This window comes from Erinaceus europaeus, chromosome 1, assembly GCF_950295315.1.
Source record: "Erinaceus europaeus chromosome 1, mEriEur2.1, whole genome shotgun sequence".
NCBI lineage: Eukaryota > Metazoa > Chordata > Mammalia > Eulipotyphla > Erinaceidae > Erinaceus > Erinaceus europaeus.
The window spans coordinates 47,702,159-47,722,702 of record NC_080162.1 but is presented as its reverse complement, the minus strand read 5'-3'; the positions used below and the strand labels follow the sequence as shown (position 1 = coordinate 47,722,702).

Here is a 20,544-nt window from a genome sequence, read left to right as displayed (position 1 = left end):
AAGAAGAAGAAGAAGAACTTAATTTTAATGAGTTAATGATTTTCCCTTTGGAAATAAAACCAGTGATTGATCTCAATGACTTCTGGCATTTAACTTTCTTCTTGTGTAATGGAATTTCTTCCTTACTGCCTCCTAAATCCATCATCTCGACCAGTACCCAGTGACATTTTTTCTTTAGGCAACTCCATTCTAATTTGGCTTAATGCCATAACCCCCATTTCAGTTTTCACCATAGAATCATTCCCCTACCCCTAATCCTTCCCCAGCCTCTAATGAAAGTGCTTCCCGTGACTCTCCAGAGCCTTCAAGATAAAATACCAACTCTTTTTTTTTCTTTAAATTTTATTTATTGATTCATGAGAAATGATAAGAGAGAGAAAAAGAACCAGACATCACTCTGGTACATGTGCTGCCGGGATTGAACTCAGGACCTCATGCTTGAGAGTCTAGTGCCTTAGTCATTGTGCCACCTCCCAGACCACAAAATCCCAACTCTAACTTGGTTCATCGGAAGCATTTTACGGGTCCTATTGCTACTCTTATCTGTCTCTTCTCTCTCTCTCTCTCTTTCCCTATTCTAATGCTTTATTCATATTAATCTATGTAATTGAATTATTCCAGAATGTGCTACCTATTCTTGGGCTTCCTACTCTACCTAGGATGCTTTCCCTCATTTTTTCTTTTTTCTTGATTTATTTTTCTTAAATCTAAACCCAGCCCACATATCATGAAGAATCTTTCTGTTGCCCTCTGCCCTTACCCCACATGGTGGTTAGTTCTCACATTGGTTTTCTTCCTCATTAAACTGCAGGATTCTTGCTGCCAGGGATTTTCTCTCATCTCTGAGCCCCTGAAACTAACAGTACCTGAAATGAAGTAGTTGAATAAATCAAACTAATAGTTGAATAATGGAATGAACGAATGGGAGAATAATCAAGAAATGAGCTTTGAGTTTAAGATGATTTCTAATAACTTTTTCTATAACATTTTAACTTCTTTCTGTTTTTCTTTTATTTCCTAGCACAGCTGAAGGTTTAACAAGAAAAAATATGTCAGATGTCAGTGGGTGGCAAACATTTTTGCAAGCCCTTGGCTACTTCCTCAAAATGTTCTTTGGCTCAGCAGCACTCGGCACTCTCACTGGCTTAATCTCTGCATTAATATCCTTTTACTATGATAAACATGAATGGCTGAGAAGATCGTTCCTAACCATATTTATCTTTTGCCATTTTTTTTCTGTTCGTTAAAGAGGCTGATTTTCACCTCAAATTTTGTTTGAAGGAGGATTTTTGTGTAAGATTTTGTTTGGAGAAGCACTTTAAACTCAAGAATTTTTTAAATTTTTTTAACTTTTTGCATAACCATTATGCTCTTTCCCCAGGCCCAGATTTTTTTAACTTTTTTAATTCATTTTATTTTTCTTAAATTTTCTATTTATAAAAAGGAAACATTGACTAAACCATAGGATAAGAGGGGTACAACTTCACACAGTTCCCACCACCAGAACTCTGTATCCCATCCCCTCCCCTGATAACTTTACTATTAACTTTATCCCTCAGAGAGCATGGACCCAAGGCCATTGTGGGATGCAGAAGGTGGAAGGTCTGGCTTCTGTAATTGCTTCCCAGCTGAACATGGGCATTGACAGGTCGATCCATACTCCCAGCCTCTTTCCCTAGTGGGGAAGGGCTCTGGGGAAGCAGAGCTCCAGGACACATTGGTGGGGTTGTCTGTCCAGGGAAGTCTGGTCAGCATCATGCTAGCACCTGGAACTTCGTGGTTGACAAGAGAGTTAACATAAAGCCAAACAAATTGTTGACCAATCATGGACCTAAGGGCTGCAATAGTGCAGATGAAGAGTTGGGGGGCCCTCCATTTTGTAGATAGCTAGTAGGCATATTTTGGTTATATTCCAAAGGGTCTGTGGCTATACTAGTTCTTCTTTTTTCTTTTTTCCCCTGAGCCTGAAATCTGGTAATGTCGGTGGATCCAAGTTACTGTCTTGGGAGATGATGTCATGGTTGGAAAAAGGACCAGAAAGCTGGATCAGGGAAGAGAGTAGCTCCCTAATATGGGAAAGGTGTGTAAATATTGTTGACTGTAAACCCCACCAATCTGATGTGATCTGGGGCCCATTTTTAATTTTATTTTTTAACCAGAGCACTGTTCAGCTCTGGCTTATGGTGGTGCAGGGGATTGAACCTGGGACTTTGGAGCCTCGGGCATGAAAGTCTGTTTGCATAACCATTATACTATTTACTCTCCACCCAAGAATTTTTAAATTTAACATGCAAATTTTGTCACTTTTCTAAACTTAAAAATATATATACTGGGGAGTTGGACGGGTAGCACAGCGGATTAAGTGCGCATGGCGCAAAGCACAAGGACCAGTGCAAGGATCCCGGTTTGAGCCCCCAGCTTCCCACCTGCAGGGGAGTTGCTTCACAAGTGGTGAAGCAGGTCTGCAGGTGTCTGTCTTTCTCTCCCCCTCTCTGTCTCCCCTCCTCTCTCAATTTCGCTCTGTCCTATCTAACAGCAACAATAATAATAACCACAACAATGATAAAAACAACAAGGGCAACAAAAGGAGAAAAAATGGTCTCCAGGAGCAGTGGATTCGTGGTGCAGGCACCGAGCCCCAGCAATAACCCTGGAGGCAAAAAAAAAAAAAAAATATATATATATATATATATATATATATATATGTACTGTTGAATGTGAGATCTGATTTAGAAGGGTTTCTCAGCTCATAGAGCGTGACAACTCCACTCCAAAAGATTTCCATTTTCTGCTACCTCACTATTCACATTATGGAAGTTAGAAATTTCGTTTTTTCTGAAAATATCAAATAAAACTAGTCTTTACTCCCCTGGAAGTGTTTATCTGGAGAGACTAGGAAAGTCTTTGAGAGTGAGCTCCATCGAAGCCATTTGCACTGCTTTTGTTGCTTAACAAACGGTAGAGCTTTTCCAGTTAGGGAAAATTGTTTGTTGAGGCTGGTAACAACTCTACTGCTGTAGAAGAGTCATCAAGTGGAAAGTAGGAACAGGCAAAAAATAAAAATAAATGAAATAAGAACAGGCACCAGACCGCTTCTGTGTGATTCTAAGCCTGTATCGTGGGGAGATAGCCACCTGGCCCTCCTCCACAAGCAGTTTGTTTCACAGATGGCCGGAAAAGCCTCTCTCTCTCTAAAAGCCTGTGACAGTCATGTTTGTATGCCATCCTGTTGAATTGTCCTTCAACTCCCTTATCAAGAAGACTAAAGGCTCTGTTGAGTTGGCTGACAGTTTATCATGGTGTACCATAAACAGAATGGAAAGGAAGACTTTTCCAGTTTAATCTTTCCTCCTCTTTTCTTGTTTGTTTGTTTGTTTGTTTATTTAATGAGAAAGAAAAAGTCCATTGTAATGAGGCTGAGTAAACAGATATTAAGAGTTCTGGCCTAAAAAAATAAATAAATAAAATAAAATTTTTAAAAAAGAGTTCTGGCCTAGACATGTGAAAAATCTTTGAATATGTAGAAGACTCCCTACCCCTTTTTACAGGAGCACAGATTTAGAAATCTTTAACAACAGGAAAGAAGGTTCTTCCATGGGGCATTAAACCCTGGGGGTCTAGAAACTTAGTGATTTCATCCACTGTCTTTGAAGGAGGTGAAAGTGATATGACCCTGAAAAAAATCTGGCAGTGTGGGGCTTTGTTCAGTCTGTTGTACCCCAATTGTAACACACACACACACACACGTTTAAATGCATTGACTTGGGTTGATTTAAAGTTTTTTCCTATCATTGTCTCAGGAATTTACATTTCAAGCTTAGTACTTTGTCAGATTCCCTTTCCTAAAACAGCAGTCTCCCTGCAGAGAATAAAATTCTTGATAAAACTTTCATTGTTACCTAGGTATGTTCTGCCTGTCATATCTGTTGTTTACCTTCTGTATTGGTAATATATATTACCATTTGATGTATGTGCTTTGTGACTTTCCCAGGTCTCCCATCAACTGTCCCTTGATTCTTTTTCCTTGACAACTGTCATTCACGTACTAAAGCATATTGACTTGAGGAAAACACCTTCCTTGGAGTTTGGCATGATGATCATTTTTGCTTATCTTCCTTATGGTCTGGCAGAAGGGATCTCACTCTCAGGTAAGTGATAGAGAGCATCAAAAGACCAGGTGATGATGCACTGTTTAGCTTGGTAGAAGTTATACCACTGGGATCACTTTCAATCATAACAGACAGAACTTAGAACAACTTCAGCCGGTAAGGAGTTTTGCTAACTCTCCGAATGCATCTGGACTTAAACCTATCTGCATTGAGAGTCTTAAATGGTGTCATTTCTTATCCACCATTCTGGAGCAGAAATGAAAATACCACTTTCCATATTGCATCTTTCCCAGAACATGGCCTTAAGAGGACCTTCACTCTGAGGCTGCGGTCAGGCCATCAAGGGCAGTTAGCTCATTGACCCCACCCTGGATTCTGGCATCCGCCAGTTTATATTCTAGGCTTGCCTTGTTTCAGATTGTCATAGAAAGGAGGTCATATACTTTGTTATTTCTTGTAATTCTCATATAAGTCCAGTGAGACTTTTTTTTGATTTTCGCATGTATCAGTGGTTTATATATCCTTACAGTGCCATTTGGGTGTTTCCATTAAGTTTTCCTAGAGTTAAGCTATGAACACTGTGCCTGTCTTTTCATGTATCTTGAATAAATACCCAAGAGTGCAATTACTGGGTCATATGATGAGTATATGTTTTATATTATTAGAAACTTCTGAGTGTTCTCGAAGTAGCTAGATCATTTTGCATCTCCACCAGAATGAGGAGAAAGTTCCAGCTTCTTCACAGCCTCACCAACACTTATTTTTTTCTTTCTTTCTTTCTTTTTCTTTTTTTTAGAGACTCTTTCTCTTTTTATAAATATTCATTTATTTATTCCCTTTTGTCTCCCTTGTTGTTTTATTGTTGTAGTTATGTTGTTGTTGATATTGTCATTGTTGGATAGGACAGAGAGAATTTGAGAGAGGAGGGGAAGACAGAGAGGAAGAGAGAAAGATAGACACCTGCAGACCTGCTTCACAGCTTGTGAAGCGACTCCCCGGCAGGGGAGGCGGGGCTTCAAACCAGGATCCTTATGCCAGGTCCTTGCACTTCATGCAACATGCGCTTAACCTGCTACGCTACCACCTGACCCTCTCTTTCTTTTCTTTTCTCGTTTTTTTTTTTTTTTTAAGTAGTTCTCTGCCCCAGCCTACTAGGATGTCAGCTAACAGCATAAAGAGTCATGGGAAGTGGTGCAGTTGTTGATAGCAGGACTTAAAATTCTGATTCCCTAACAATAAGGGCAACAAAAAGGAAAAAAATCATCTCCAGGAGCAGTGGATTCATGGTGCAGTCACCGAGCCCCAGCAATAACCCTGAAGGATTAAATAAATAAATAAATAAATAAATAAATAAATAAATAAATGGAGTCGGTGGGTTAAGCGCACGTGGCGCGAAGCACAAGAAGCAGCTAAGGATCCCGGTTCAAGCCCGCAGCTCCCCACCTGCAGGGGAGTCGCTTCACAGGCAGTGAAGCGGGTCTGCAGGTGTCTTTCTCTCCCCCTCTCTGTCTTCCCCTCCTCTCTCCATTTCTCTCTGTCCTATCCAACAGCAACATCAATAACAACAATAATAACTACAACAGCAATAAAAAACAAGGGCAACAAAAGGGAAAATAAATAAATAAATATAAAAAAAAATTTTTTAATTCTGATCCCTGATACCACATGTACTAGAAACTCTGATGTCCTCTCTCAGTCCCACTTTCACTCTTTCTCTGGGGAAGAAAAAAAAAAACTCCACTGGAAGTGGTGGAGTCATGCAGTCATGAAACCCCAGCAAAGCACTGACAATTAAAATAGATACTTTTAAGAAAAAAAAAAAAAAAAAGATGGACCAGGTGGTGGCACACCTGGTTGAGTGCACATGGACCCAGGTTCAAGTCCCCGGCCCCCATCTGCAGGGGGAAAGCTTTGCAAGTGGTGAAGCAGTGGTGGCTGCAGGTGTCTCTCTGCTTCTCTTCCTCTCTATCCTCCTCTTCCCTCTCAATTTCTGGCTGTCTCGATCTAATACATAAATAAAGGTAATAAAAAATAAACTTTATTTTAAAAAGGAATAAATGGGGCGGAGGGTAGATAGCATAATGGTTATGCAAATAGACTCTCATGCCTAAGGCTCCAAAGTCCCAGGTTCCATCCCCCACACCACTATAAGACAGAGCTGAACAGTGCTCTGGTTAAAATAAAAAAAAAAAAGAAAAGAAAAAAAGGAAAAATGCCTCAGGGCAGATAACATAATGGCTATGCAAAGAGACTCTCATGCCCAAGGCTCAAAAGTCCCAGGTTCAATCCCACCATAAGCCAGAGCTAAGCCGTGTTCTGGTAGGAAAAAAAAGAAAGAAAAGATATTTCTTTTGTGGTCCAGGAGGTGGCGCAGTGGATAAAGCATTGGACTCTCAAGCAAGAGGTCCCAAGTTCAATCCCTGGTAGCACATGTACCAGTGTGATGTCTGGTTCTTTCTCTCCTCCAGTCTTTCTCATTAGTAAATAAATAAAATCTTTAAAAAGGGGGTGGGGAGAGAATCAAAAGAATTCTATTGTAACTCTCAGGGCCTCTCTCCTCTCCTCCCTCCCTCCCCTTCTCCTAGCTGCTGTAGCTTCTCTCAACTCTGTCATATCTCCACTTCTCAGTGAGACCTAGACTGCAGGTTTCAGTCTGGGCTTTCCTTCCAGAGCTTTAGCCTAGTTCCTCTGGCCCAGCTGGGGAAGGAGAAGCCACCTTGTCTGTTTCCTTTTGATAGAAATCACAGTTCTCTTCTGCCTAGTGACCAATGTCAGAAAACAGTTTCCTTTCATATATTTTATCATGTTTTCAAGTTACTTATGGCAAGATAGCAGTTTGCGTAACAACTATGTCTTCATGGGCAAAGTGGAAGTCTCTGGGGACTTTTAATGACTCCTTTGAATGGAATTTTCTTTCCCACAAGTCACTATGTGGAGTCTACATGTGTACTCTTGAGCTTATCTGCGAGGAGACAGCAAGGACACCAGCCATTTTCACCAGAAAACTCTTGTTTTGTTTGTTTTTAACAAAACTCAAGAGTTTGTTTGTTTGTAATGCTAAATGAATTCCCTCATACAATTTCATCCTAGTATCTGGCATCAAGTTGCTTTCTCTTCTCTTCCACGAATCTTGGCACTTATACCAATATTCCCTGTGAGTCATTTGGCTCCAACCTAACGACTTTTACTTCTTGTTTTTCTACAGAGTTCTTTGCCCCTTTGAGATGAACACAGTGCCTGGTGGCAAAGATATTTTATGCATCCATTTAGAATTTATGATTTGTAAAACAAGGGAGTATTTTTTCTTGTTTTCCTTCAGAGAAGCCATGGCTTATGTTTGCAGCAGTTGCATTTCCTTAGGGAGTTCTGTTGAACATGCTAAGAGCCAAAGAAAGCAAGTACCAGCCAGGAGTACACTCATTTCCTCTAGGTGGTAAGCATGGCTCTACCCACAGTTTGGGATGTTTGTCACACAAGGTTCTTTAAAAAGGGTCAGATAGCTCTGGTGTGTTGTGAGGACCCTCCAGGCTGTAACAGTACAAATAAGAGAGCTGATATTTTGTCCTCCCTCCCTTTTCATGCTTTGCTTTTCCTGACTCACAAAGGGCTGTGTGTGTGGCTCATTGCTTGATCACTTATGTGAGAGTCTGATTTTGTTTGCTGACGTTATTCAAAAGTCTTTGGGGTGAGGAGGAACAGAAGATAGTTTACCCAGTAGAGTATGTACTTTGCCAAGCACAAGGCCTTGGGCTTTGAGCCCCAGCCCAACATGGGAACATCATGGATGGCACCAGCAAAACTCCCATGAATGGTGGAACAGTGTGGTATTGTCTCTGTCTTTCCCCTTCTCTCCCTAAATAATGATAAAGAACTAGGCCCCAGGAAGCCACTCAATAGCATTGTGCATGAGTTCATTACTCAGCACCACATTTTAAATATATATATTTCTGGGAGTCGGTTGGTAGCGCAGCGGGTTAAGCACATGTGGCGCCAAGCGCAAGAACAAGCATAAGGATCCCAGTTCAAGCTCCCGGCTCCCCACCTGCAGGGGAGTCACTTCACAGGTGGTGAAGTAGGTCTGCAGGTGTCTATCTTTCTCTCCCCCTCTCTGTCTTCCCGTCCTCTCTCCATTTTTCTCTCTGTCCTATCTAACAACAACTATATCAGTAACAACAATAATAATAACTACAACAATAAAACAACAAGGGCAACAAAAGAGAAAATAAATAATAAAATATTTTTGAAAAAAGAAAGAAATATATTTCTGGTGTATCAAAAACCTAGATGCAAGTGGAGAAGATAGCATAATCTCTATGCAAAAAAAACTCATGTCTGAGGCTCCAAAGTTTCAAGTTCAAGTCCCCACACCACCAAAAGTCAGCTGAGCAGTGTTCTGGTAGGAAACAAGGGAGGGATGGAAAGGAAAAGAAGGAAGGAGGGAGGGAGAGAGGAAGAAAGAGAAAAGGGAAGAAAAGAGAAATCACAGAAGCATGCACAAAGTTCTGGGGTTCATTCCTTGGTACCAAGACAAAAAAAAAAAAAGGTAAACTGGCCAGCACCTGGCACCATCAGACAGGACTGCAGGACTAGCACCAGCCTTTTGAGGATGAGTTTATGGTGTGGAGCCTCCTTTACCCATGTGCCACTCAATCTACTTCTTATTCCCTGAGGAGCTTGAGTTTCCAAACCCTGGTTTAGGGCACCAGGCCAAATCCTGTCTGTACCAAACTGGTCTCCCTGTCGCATCTGTGCAGGGTGGGCATGTCAGGTGGGGAAACTCCTTGGGGCTCTGGCAGTGGCTGAAGTCCCAAAGAAACAGCCACCAGGTTCCACTGTCAGGTCTGATTTCCAAGTGGAGCTTTGCCTTTCTGCAGTGAGCATCTCATGTATGGGTTCCCACGGGCTTTCTGGGGTTGAAGGCCATTCATGTCCCAACTTGCATATGCCTCAAGCTCCACTGGTTTGACTTTTACTTCAAGGTCAGAAGTACAAAAGTCTCAGCTTTGCCCGTGAATTAACTCCTCTAAAAGGAAGCTAGTAGGGTGGGGTTGGGGAGGGGAAGGGAATCCCTTTGAAGGCCCAGAAACCAGAAACTTTCATCACAAGACTGAAGATAAGGAAATGAGAACCTCAAAATCAATTCCATGAACCTAGAAATTCACTCATACCTGACCTTCCTCAAGTCTCCATATAGGGCTGAGTTCCAGCCCCAAATTCTAGTCTCTCCCTGCTTCAGGCTGGGGGAGTTCCTTGTCTAGCTTCCTTTGTAGGAAGAAGAAGAAGAAGAAAGAAAAAAAAAAAAAAGAAAGAGCAAAGGGATTTGCCTAAGAGAGCTAGGAAAAAAATGTTCCCTCTACTGCTATCTCTCAACTCAGCTAATACCTGCTGGGCACCTCTGAAGAGTCGAGTTTTCTTATATTTTATGGGGTACTATTTAGTTTATATAGTAATCTTAGTAGTTGAAATGTCTCCACTACAATTTTGATTTTTACCCTTTAGGTAAGTGAAGCATTAACCAATAGTGGGGTTGTTTGTTTTGTTTTGTTTGACTGCTCAGCTCTTGCTTATGATAATGTAAGGGACTGAACCTGGGACTTCAGAGCCTCAGGCATGAGACCCTGTTTGTATAACTATTGTGCTTTCTCCACTGCCCACCAGTAGTCTGTTTCTACAAAAAGAAACTAGTTATTACTTTGCTTATAAAGTGTGGCTTTTAATTCATATATTTTGGCAACTTGTCTACTGACTTTATGTTAATTAGATACCCTTTTTTTTTTTCTGCTGTCTAGTGAGAGACACTGAGACTGGAAGTGCTTCCAGTGTTACTAGGGACAGTGGGCAAAAGCTGAAGCTCAGATTTTGATTGAACAATGAAAGTGGTAGACTCTCTCATGGAGAACTTTATAAAGAAAAGACAGAATACCTCCCTTTAATAACATGTCTCTTTTTATATTATAATTCAAATTTTGGGGGTGGATATTAAAAATACATCAAAATCAACCAATTGCGAGTTAGGAAGTTGAATTTCCAGCATTGCATATGCCAAGGCTTTGCTCTGACTTCTCTGTCTCTCTAGTGAAATAATTTTTTTTTTAACGTAAACCCACCCATTCTCTATACTCAGATTCTTTTTAAATTTTTGTTTGTAGGGGCTGGGTGGTAGTGCACCTGGTTGAACTCACATGTTACAATACTCAAGGACCTAGGTTCAAGCCCCCAGTCCCCACCTGCAGGGGGAAAACTTTGCGAGTGGTGAAACAGGGCTTCAGGTGTCTTTCTCTCTCTCTCTCCGTCTCTGTCTTCCCCTCCCTCTCAATTTCTGACTGTCTCTATCCAATAAATAAAGATAATTATTTTTATTTTTTTGTTTGTTTGACAAACTGAGAGGGGAGGGGGAGATAATGAAGGAGAGAAAAAGAAAGACACCTGTAGCTCTGTTTCACTGCTCATGTGGTTTTCCCTCTGCAGTTGGAGACTGGGGCTTGAACCTGTGTACTCGCACACTGTAACATGTGTTTTACCAGGTTCACTACCATCCGCATACCCAGATTATTAAATTCCCTTTCTGCTAAAAACTTGTTAACCTGCACTCCTACATTCTTGGATGCTAATGACAGCCCTGGTTCTCTAATGGAAACTTTATGTGGCTTATCTTTGTAGTCTCCTCACAGTACTATTAGTGAGAACTGTTAGTCTCACAGATGAGAATACAGAGCCTTAGAGAAGAGACACTTGACTCAAGGGCACTCGGCCAGCACTGAAGCTACCAGGAGAAAAGGAGCCTTTGGCATTCTGTGTAACCTCTGTGGTGTTTTTTTCTCCTTGTCCTTGTTCTTGTTCCTTTCCTATTTCAAAACTCCTAATACCTGGGAGTCAGGCGGTAGTGCAGCGGGTTTAGCGCACGTGGCGAAGTGCAAGGACCGGTTCTAGGATCCCGGTTCGAGCCCCGGCTCCCCACCTGCAGGGGAGTCACTTCACAGGTGGTAAAGCAGGTCTGCAGGTGTCTGTCTTTCTCTCCCCCTCTCTGTCTTCCCCTCGTCTCTCCATTTCTGTCTGTCCTATCCAACAATGATGACATCAATAACAACAACAATAATAACTACAACAATAAAAAAACCAAGGGCAACAAAAGGGAAAAAATAAATAAATAAACAAACTCCTAATACTAAGGACTTACCACGGAGTGAGACATTATTTGTGTATCATGTGGAAGGTGCTTTTCTGCTGTGGTCATGCCTGTGTGTTTTGTCTGTTTGACCCTCTCCAGGCATCATGGCCATCCTGTTCTCGGGCATTGTGATGTCTCACTATACACACCATAACTTGTCCCCGGTCACCCAGATCCTCATGCAGCAAACCCTCCGGACTGTGGCCTTCCTGTGTGGTGAGTTCTCCAGGCTTGCCCAGAGTTAATCATTCCCTCTTGCCCTGTTTCAGAAATAGCCAAGATTTTTCTCCCTGCCAGAGAAGTAGTAGCATTCCTCAGAAACAGATACTGTACTCCCTTATCATTTGTTTGGTACTCTGGCTTTCAAATTCCATCAAGTAAATGGAATTCTGATGCCTACAATTTTAAGACCAAAGATAATGAAAATAATATTGAATACTTAAGACCTATGTGTTTTTTAATGTATTAAAGTAATATTTCTTTAAAACAAATCTTAATGAGGATCAGGTAAAAAAAAGAACTCCAGAGTAAAAAAAAAAAAAAAAAGAGTGTTGGTAAACCTGGAGTAAATAAAACTTAACAAGTTTTTGAACCACAAGATTTTCAGCTACAGTGTGTTGCAAATTTCTAAGAGAGGGGCTGTAGTTATAGAATCTCCCAGACGTGTCCACAGGACCTCTTCTTCACAAGAGCTTCTTGAGGGACTTATCTTGGTGAAGATCCTTCTTAAACTGGGGTACCCCATGACGAGTGTTCTTCTAAGCAGTTTCAACCTGGGGTTCTGTTCCATGCCCCCACTCTGATGTACCCACATGCCTCCTCCCTGGTTTATACCTGGGAATGAATGAACTATTCTCACACTATGCTTTATGCTGAGCCCTCAAGTGACTGTGCCCTAACCTGTGAACATCTCCCTGATGTTACAGTGGGATGGGACTTGTCTCATTTTGAGCTACTAGTTTTGTGCTGTTATGGGCTGGAAGTCAGGGGAAGGCTGTGCAGAGACTTCATTCCACAGATATGGAGGCTAAGGTACCAAGAAACATAATTACAGTCTCACGGCTAAGAAGTGAGCCTGGAAGGCAGGCTTGTCTTACCCTGATCCAGTGAATTTCTCTTCCACAGCAGCCCTCTCAGAAATCTGGACTGTTGACTCTGGCCCTCATTCTCATAGTTAAACAAATAAAAGAGGGGGGAAAAGTCCATCAAATTTTATTTTGTTCCCATGAGATTGGCAAATTTGAAGTTTGATAATCCCTGCAGTGGCACAGACATGTGGAAAACAGACCCTATTGATAAGCATGTACTCTGGACAGTGATTTGCAGCACCAGTCTGAATTGAAAAGGCGTATAGTCTTGAACCCAACAGTTGTACCATCAGGAACTTAACCTGTGTACTGAGGTGTTTGTGGCAGTGTGTAACAGAAGAACTAAGACAATCTGCTATCCACTGCTCATGCATCCTTTAAATTAACCATGATATGTCCATGTGACCAAATTTATGCTGCCAGGGGAAAGCGTAATGCAGATCTGAATATATTCTAAATGAAGTGATTCACAGAGATCAGAAAAATAGTTATTAGGTTAAAAGCATTCAAGAAGGGTGAGTACACTGTCCAGATGGTGGATTTGTTCTAGAAGCTTACAAGGATAAAAACAAATGTTTTGGAAAAGCCTTGCTGTTTTATGATGGCCAACTATTCTAAAATGCAGTCTTCATCTCCCTGATTATTAGGCTACTCTGGGTAGGGTATCACAGAGTGCAAAATGCTAGAAATTTCCTTAGGATACACAAATGACTTCTTGTACAGAGTTAATGCCAGAATCTCATTGACTTATGGAGTCAAGAATTGAAAATGTGTATCTTTCTGCAAACTCTTCAGGGTGTAAGCCATCTTTTAAACCTTATGGCAGCATTAAATATCAGTATATGACATCTGACTTTGCCCACTCTGGCAAGAAGTAAACAAAGCCCTTTCAACACTGGTGCTGTGGCATCTGCAGACATTTGCTCTGAATTTTTGCCGCCTTGCCACAGTTGGGATCCTTCTAATCACAATGTTCAGCAAATGGACAGATTCATATATTTATCATCATCCCCAGATGGGGGAGTGTTTATTTTCACAAGTACTTGACAGCTGACTCCTTAAATTAGGAGCTTCTTAATAGCAAGTACTACATGTTGCTTATGTGATAGGAAAGTAAAGAAAATTGTACATGTTTGGCCAAGTTGTTGGTTGCAGAATTCTCCAGAAAATAAGCACAGGTCTATATTGGATTCTGACTTACTTCGGAATATTGCTTGCTTAAGAGTTTTGAACTATAGTAGAATAAAGTAGTTGGGGCTGAATAATCCATTCTTTGGTTTGTTTCAGAAACATGTGTGTTTGCATTTCTTGGCCTGTCCATTTTTAGTTTCCCTCACAAGTTTGAAATTTCCTTTGTCATCTGGTGCATAGTAAGTATTTTCCTTGTTTTTTTTTTTATTTAATGAATTATTTGTAGATCTGTAATCACATATTCTGGATTCATTTATGTAACTGTTAACCTTTCAAAGTCAACAGCTACATAGACACTCTTCAGTTTAAAGTTTCATCTTTAAAAAAATCACAAGCATTGGGGCCAGCAGGCAGAAAGTTCCCTGGGCACGGTGCACGCATCCCCATGTGTCCAGCCCAGCCCAGGCACCGCAGGGAGTTTTTGCGGTGTAGTGTCTTTCCCACTCTCTCTCTGTCTCTTTCTCACTTTGTCTCTCTCTCTCTCTTTTAAGATTTTATTTATTTGTTAAAGAGAAAGACAGGAGGAGAGATAAAGAACCAGACATCACTCTGGCACATGTGCTGCCCCAGATCGAACTCAAGACCTCATGCTGAGAGTCCAAAGCTTTATCGCTGCGCCACCTCCTGGACCATCTCACTTTGTCTCCCTATGAAAAAAGTCAGCCTAGGAGTGATGAAATCACATATGCATGAGGCGAGGCCTGGGCACTGCCAAAAATATATATGTATATTTTAATATTTATTTATTTATTCCCTTTTGTTGCCCTTGTTATTTTTTTACTATTGTAGTTATTATTGTTGTTGCTATTCATGTCGTTGTTGTTGGATAGAACAGAGAGAAATGGAGAGAAGAAGGGAAGACAGAGAGGGGAGGAAAAGATAGATACCTTCAGACCTGCTTCACCGCCTGTGAAGAGATTCCCCTGCAGATGGGGAGCCGGGGGCTTCAACCAGGATCCTTAGGCCGGCCCTTGCGCTTTGTGCCACGTGTGCTTAACCCACTGTGCCACTGCCCGACTCCCCAAAAATATATTGATATACATAATCACACAGAAAGGGATACAAATAAATGGATATTGCTGGAAAGGGATTTTTAGTGACTTTGAAGGATATAGTCTTCTTTAAAAAGTTCAGGTTTGGGAGTTGGGCGGTAGTGCGTCGGGTTTAGCGCACGTGGCGCAAAGCTCAAGGACCAGTGTAAGGATCAGGGTTGGAGCTCCTGGCTCCCCACGTTCAGGGAAGTCACTTCACATGTGGTGAAGCAGGCCTGCAGGTGTCTATCTTTCTCTCCCCCTCTCTGTCTTCCCCTCCTCTCTCCATTTCTCTCTGTACTAACAACGATGACATCAATAACTACAACAATTTTAAAAAAGGGCAACAAAAGGAAAAATAAATTTAAAAAATTTTTTTTAAAAAGTTCAGGTTTGGGGGCTGGGCAGTAGTGTAGAGGGTTAAGCGCACATAGCGGAAAGCCTAAGGACCAGCATAAGGATCCCGGTTCCAGCTCCCGGCTCTCCACCTGCAGGGGGTGGCTTCAAAGGCAGTGGAGCAGGTCTGCAGGTGTCTATCTTTCTCTCCTCCTCTCTGTCTTCCCCTCCTCTCTTGATTTCTCTCTGTCCTATCCATCAAGAACAACAGCTATAACAATAATAACAACCACAACAAGGGCAACAAAATGGGGGAAATGGCCTCCAGGAGCAGTGGATTCATAGTGCAGGCACCCTGGAGGAAAAAAAAAAAAAAGTCCAGGTTCGTGTGTTTATGTTAGTGTTAAAAAAAAAATTAAATTAAAAGAAAAAATTTTAGTTATATACAACTAAATAGCTCACCAGGTAGGGTGCATACCTTGCCATGCAGACAACCCATGTTCAAGGCCTGGCGCCATATGGAAGGTGCTATAGTATCTCTCCCTCTCTTCCTCTCAGTCTGAAAAAACAACCCAGAGTGATGTTATTCTACATGTTTAACGTACCAGTTACACACACACACACACACACACACACACACACTTAATGTAGAAAAGAAAGAAGAAAGAAAGAGAAAATACAGCCAAAAGAGAAGTGGAGTGGGGAGGAGAATAAGGTGATAGCACAGGTATACCATGTGCAAGGATCTGGGATCAAGTCTACAGCTTCCACCTGCAGAAAGAAAGTTTCATAAAAGGCCTGGCAGTGGGAATCGGGCGGTAGCACAGTGGGTTAAAAGCATATGGCACAAAGACAAGGACCGGCCTAAGGATCCCGGTTCGAGCCCCACGGGCTCCCCACCTGTAGAACGGTAACTTCAGAAGCGGTGAACCAGGTCTGCAGGTGTCTGTCCTTTCTCTCCACCTCTCTGTCTTCCCCTCCTCTCTCCATTTCTCTCTGTCCTATCCAGCCAAAACGACATCAACAACAATAACTACAACAATAAAACAACAAGAGCAACAAAAGGGATTAAATAAATATTTTTTAAAAAGGCCTAGCAGTCCTGTAGATGTCTCTCTTTCTCTATCTCTGTCTCTCACCCTCTGTTTTAAAAAGGGGGGAGATGTACTGGGAATCATGTAGATTCTGAGCCTCAGTGGTAACTTTGGTAGCCATACATTTTTTTTAACTTTTTTTTTATTTACCTATTCCTTTTTGTTGCCCTTGTTATTCTATTGTTGTAGTTATTATTACTATTGTCATTGTTGTTGGATAGGACAGAGAGAAACAGAAAGAGGAGGGGAAGACAGGAGGAGAGAAAGATAGACACCTGCAGACCTGCTTCACCGTTTGTGAAGTGACCCCCCTGCAGGTGGCGAGCCGGGGGGCTCGAACCGGGATACTTACACCAGTCCTTGCAGCAATAATTTTTTAAAATATTTATTTATTTATTTCCTTTGTTGCCCTTGTTTTATTGTTGTAGTTATTGTTGATGTCGTTGTTGTTGGATAGGACAGAGAGAAATGGAGACAGGAGGGGAAGGTGGGGGGGAGAGAAAGACAGACACCTGCAGACCTGCTTCACCACCTGTGAAGTGACTCCCCTGCAAGTGGGGAGCCAGGGGCCTAAACCTGGATCCTTACTCCAGTCCTTCTGCTTTGCGCCACCTGCACTTAACCTGCTGCACTGCCGCCCGACTCCCAGCAATAAATATTTTTTTTAAAAAAACATTGAAAGACAGCCTAAGGATCCCAGTTCGAGCCCCTGGCTCCCCACCTGCAGAGGAGTCGCTTCACAGGCGGTGAAACAGGTCTGCAGGTGTCTGTCTTTCTCTCCCCCTCTCTGTCTTCCCCCCATTTAGCATTTAGTATGGTGTTCTTATGTCCCTTGTCATTGATGCTCTTTGCATTTCTATTCCCTCAAGAGTAGACCCTCCTGCTGACTCATACTTTAACCCCTAATTTGATCTCTTTATTTCCCTTATTGGTCATTTGCTGATTTATTTTTATTTTTTTCATTATCTTTATTGAATAGAGACCGCCAGAAATTGAGATGGTTGGGGGAGATAGAGAGACAGAGACACCTGAGACTACTTCACCACTCACCAAGCTTTCCCCCTGTAGGTGGGGACCAGGGGCTCAAACCCAGGTCCTTGCACTTTGTAACATAGGCACTCAACCTGGTGCGCCACCACCAGGACCCGTCATTTGTTGATTTAAGACACTTAAGACACACACCTGGGAGTCAGGCGGTAGCACAGCGGGATAAGCTACATGGCGCAAAGCACAAGGGCCGGCGTCAGGATCCCGGTTCGAGCCCCCAGCTCCCCACCTGAAGGAGGTCGCTTCGCAAGTGGTAAAGCAGGTCTGCAGGTGTCTATCTTTCTCTTCTCCTCTCTGTCTTTCCCTCCTCTCTCCATTTCTCTCTGTCCTATCCAACAGCAGCTACGGCAACAATAACAACTACAACAAGCACAACAACAAGGGCAACAAAATGGGAAAAATAGCCTCCAGGAGCAGTGGATTCGTAGCTCAGGCACTGAGCCCCAGCAATAAATAACCCTGGAGGAAAAAAAAAAAAGACACATCTTATTGTTGTTGAATTATAATCCATCTCTGCTTAACTTTAATTACTAACTCCACTTAACAAAACACAACTATTGAGAAGCAGATTTTTTTTTAAGCATTGTCACCTACCACATAGAAACCAACGAAGCACACAAGAAAGATTAGGAACTCTTAACTAAAAAGATGTTTCTTTTGGGAAGCTAGGCCCTTCCACCTCTCAGTCAGCAAGAGCATGATACTTCTGTCACTGCTATCTATCGTCTCAACTCAGGTTTCAGGGCAGGAGAGCAGCAGCAAGGCTTTTATGGGAAGTATAATAGCCTCTAGTGTGATCCCTGGGTAAACAGGGCCACGTTTGGTCAAACCTGAAACACAAGTGTAGGAATGGAAGATTGGATTTCAGTAGGTAAGACAGAGAATGACTGTCTCAGCCAGAGTAGAAGAAAAGAAAAATGAGAAGATGCGCTGGGATAGTAACTCAGTCTCCCCTGAACACATAGTCCCGCTGACCCTGCCTGCTTGAACAAGGTGGTTAGATCACAGGTCCTGATGCTTAGATTTGGTTCAGTAGTCCAGAGCATTGGCTTTGAGGACTGAAGCAGGTTTGAGATTTGGCCCCACACTTCCTGTGGGGGTCAGTTTGGACCAGTGACTTACCTCTCTGTGTCTCAGTTTCTTTGTGTACAAAATGCAGACAGTAATACCTACTTCATAAGACCATTGTGAGGATCTAAATTTAGAAAAATAATGTATATAAATTGCCAAGCACATTATCTGGCATATCAGGGTTAAATGGTTGGGAGCACTTTTTCTTTTTCAAGATTTATGTAATTATTAACACAACAGAGAGAGAGAGAACCAGAGCACCATTCTGGCACATGTGATGCCAGGGATCAAACTTGAGACCTTATGCTTGAGAGTCCAACACTTTATATCCACTTCTGCACCACCTCCTGGACCACAGGAGCAATTATTGTTAACTTGACTATCCCAGATACACAGTCCAAAAGCTCATTCAGTCTGCACTTGCTAAAAGACTAAGTCCAGTGCCTACAGAATGCACCTGTATGTATTACCTTTCCAGGTGAGTGTGGCAAGTACCAAGATGAAGAAACGTAAAATGAATCAATAAATAGTTCTGTCCCCAGCTGCAGGGGGAGCTTCATGAGCAGTGAAGCAGGCCTGCAGGTTCTCTTTCCCTCTAGTTCTCCCATCCCTCTCAATTTCTCTCTATCCTATCAAAGAAAGTAAATAAGTAGTGTTTTTTTTTTAAGTAGTCCTAACAGTTCCCTTAGGTAAGTGATACACTTCACATAACTGTATTTTGTTAAGACATGCATCCTGGGGGGCTTAGAGCCCAAACCTATGGCAAATAACTGGTTGTCAAGGGATGTGTGGCCTCCTTTTAGAACTCACCTGCACATTCTTTTTGCCCAGGTCGGCCTTTCTCAGTTTTCTCTTCTTTCCCATAGGAGTGTGGCTCCCATGAGAAAGACAGAAACACCTTGTTTTTCCCTCCAGAACTAACCCTCTGGGGATGATTAGCACAAGTTTGTCCCATAGTGAAACACCTTTACAAGAGCCAGATTACCTTTAAATTAATCTCTGGGTACTTCTCCACAACCTTTGAGCATTTGGTTTCTTTCTGCTGTCGTTACAAAAGCCGTCATTGAGACGTTGTTAGTCCGTCCTTTCTGGTTACTGAAACATAATGTACAAAGCTTTCTTCTTTCCCAGAGACATAGAAACTGGCATCTACAGCAACACACCCCAGCTAGGTTATTATGTATATACACTAGCACTGTGTTATTCATGTCTTTTACGGCCATGGGGAGGGGTGTGTGTGTGTGTGTGTGTGTGTCAGCTTGAACAAGCTTCAACTTGGCATTTCTGTCTAAGACTTAATTTGTTGCTATTAACAGGTACTTGTTCTGTTTGGCAGAGCAGTGAACATTTTCCCTCTTTCCTACCTCCTTAATTTCTTCCGTGATCACAAAATCACACCGAAGATGATGTTCATCATGTGGTTTAGTGGTAAGTATGGCTGGGAGGATAGACACTAGATTTCATGTAAAAGTTCTTAAGTTCAACCCAGCAACACAAATAGCCAGAGCTGAGTAGTGCTCAAGTCAAAAAACAAAAAGAGGAAGAGAGGGAAGGTATGTCATAGTAGTAAACCCAATCTTGAATGGATAGTTAAGGGGAAAACACTTGTTAAGAAAGAAGACACCGGGAGTCAGGAGGTAGTGCAGCGGTTAAGCGCACATGGTGCAAAGTGCAAGGACCGGCGTAAGGATCCCAGTTCGAGCCCCCGGCGCCCCACCTGCAGTGGAGTCACTTCACAGGTGGTGAAGCAGGTCTGAAGGTGTCAAAAAAAAAAAAAGAAAAGAAGAAAGAAGACACCTTCTGCACCCCACAGTGATCCTGGGCCCATACTCCCAGAGGGATAAAGAATAGGGAAGACATCCAGGGAGGGGATTGGATATGGAGCTCTGGGGGTGGGCATTGTGTGGAAATGTACCCCTTCTGTCCTATAGTCTTGTCAACGTTTCCATTTTTTTTAAGTTTTTTTTTAAATTTATTTATTGGGGAATTAATGTTTTACATTCAATAGTAAATACAATAGTTTGTAAATGCATAACATTCCCCAGTTTCCCATATAACAATACAACCCCCACCAGGTCCTCTGTCATCCTTCTTGGACCTGTATTCTCTCCACCCACCCACCCCAGAGTCTTTTACTTTGGTGCCATACGCCGATCCCATTTCAGGTTCTACTTGTGTTTTCTTTTCTGATCTTATTCCCATTTCAGGTTCTACTTGTGTTTTCTTTTCTGATCTTGTTTTTCAACTTTGGCCTGAGAGTGAGATCAGCCCATATTCATCTTCTGTTTCTGACTTATTTCACTCAACATGAATTTTTCAAGGTCCATCCAAGATCGGCTGAAAACGGTGAAGCCACCATTTTTTACAGCTGAGTAGTATTCCATTGTGTATATAAACCACAACTTGCTC

The 20,544-nt window shown here is 42.1% G+C and overlaps 1 protein-coding gene across 6 annotated transcripts in view; it reads left to right on the top strand.

Annotated features, from left to right (window-relative positions):
* The window catches only part of SLC9A8 (solute carrier family 9 member A8), a 104,375-nt gene that overhangs the window by 55,076 nt on the left and 28,755 nt on the right, over positions 1–20,544 (top strand). For all 6 annotated transcript variants that reach the window (XR_009548296.1, XR_009548297.1, XM_007533186.3 and 3 more), the window contains 5 exons: positions 1,022–1,160; positions 4,043–4,148; positions 11,377–11,493; positions 13,653–13,735; positions 19,452–19,563. Coding sequence is in view for 4 of the 6 variants with exons in the window: in XM_007533186.3 (XP_007533248.1) it covers positions 1,022–1,160; positions 4,043–4,148; positions 11,377–11,493; positions 13,653–13,735; positions 19,452–19,563 (557 nt within the window). In the remaining 2 variants the exon portion in view is untranslated. The remainder of the gene's footprint in view (positions 1–1,021; positions 1,161–4,042; positions 4,149–11,376; positions 11,494–13,652; positions 13,736–19,451; positions 19,564–20,544) is intronic.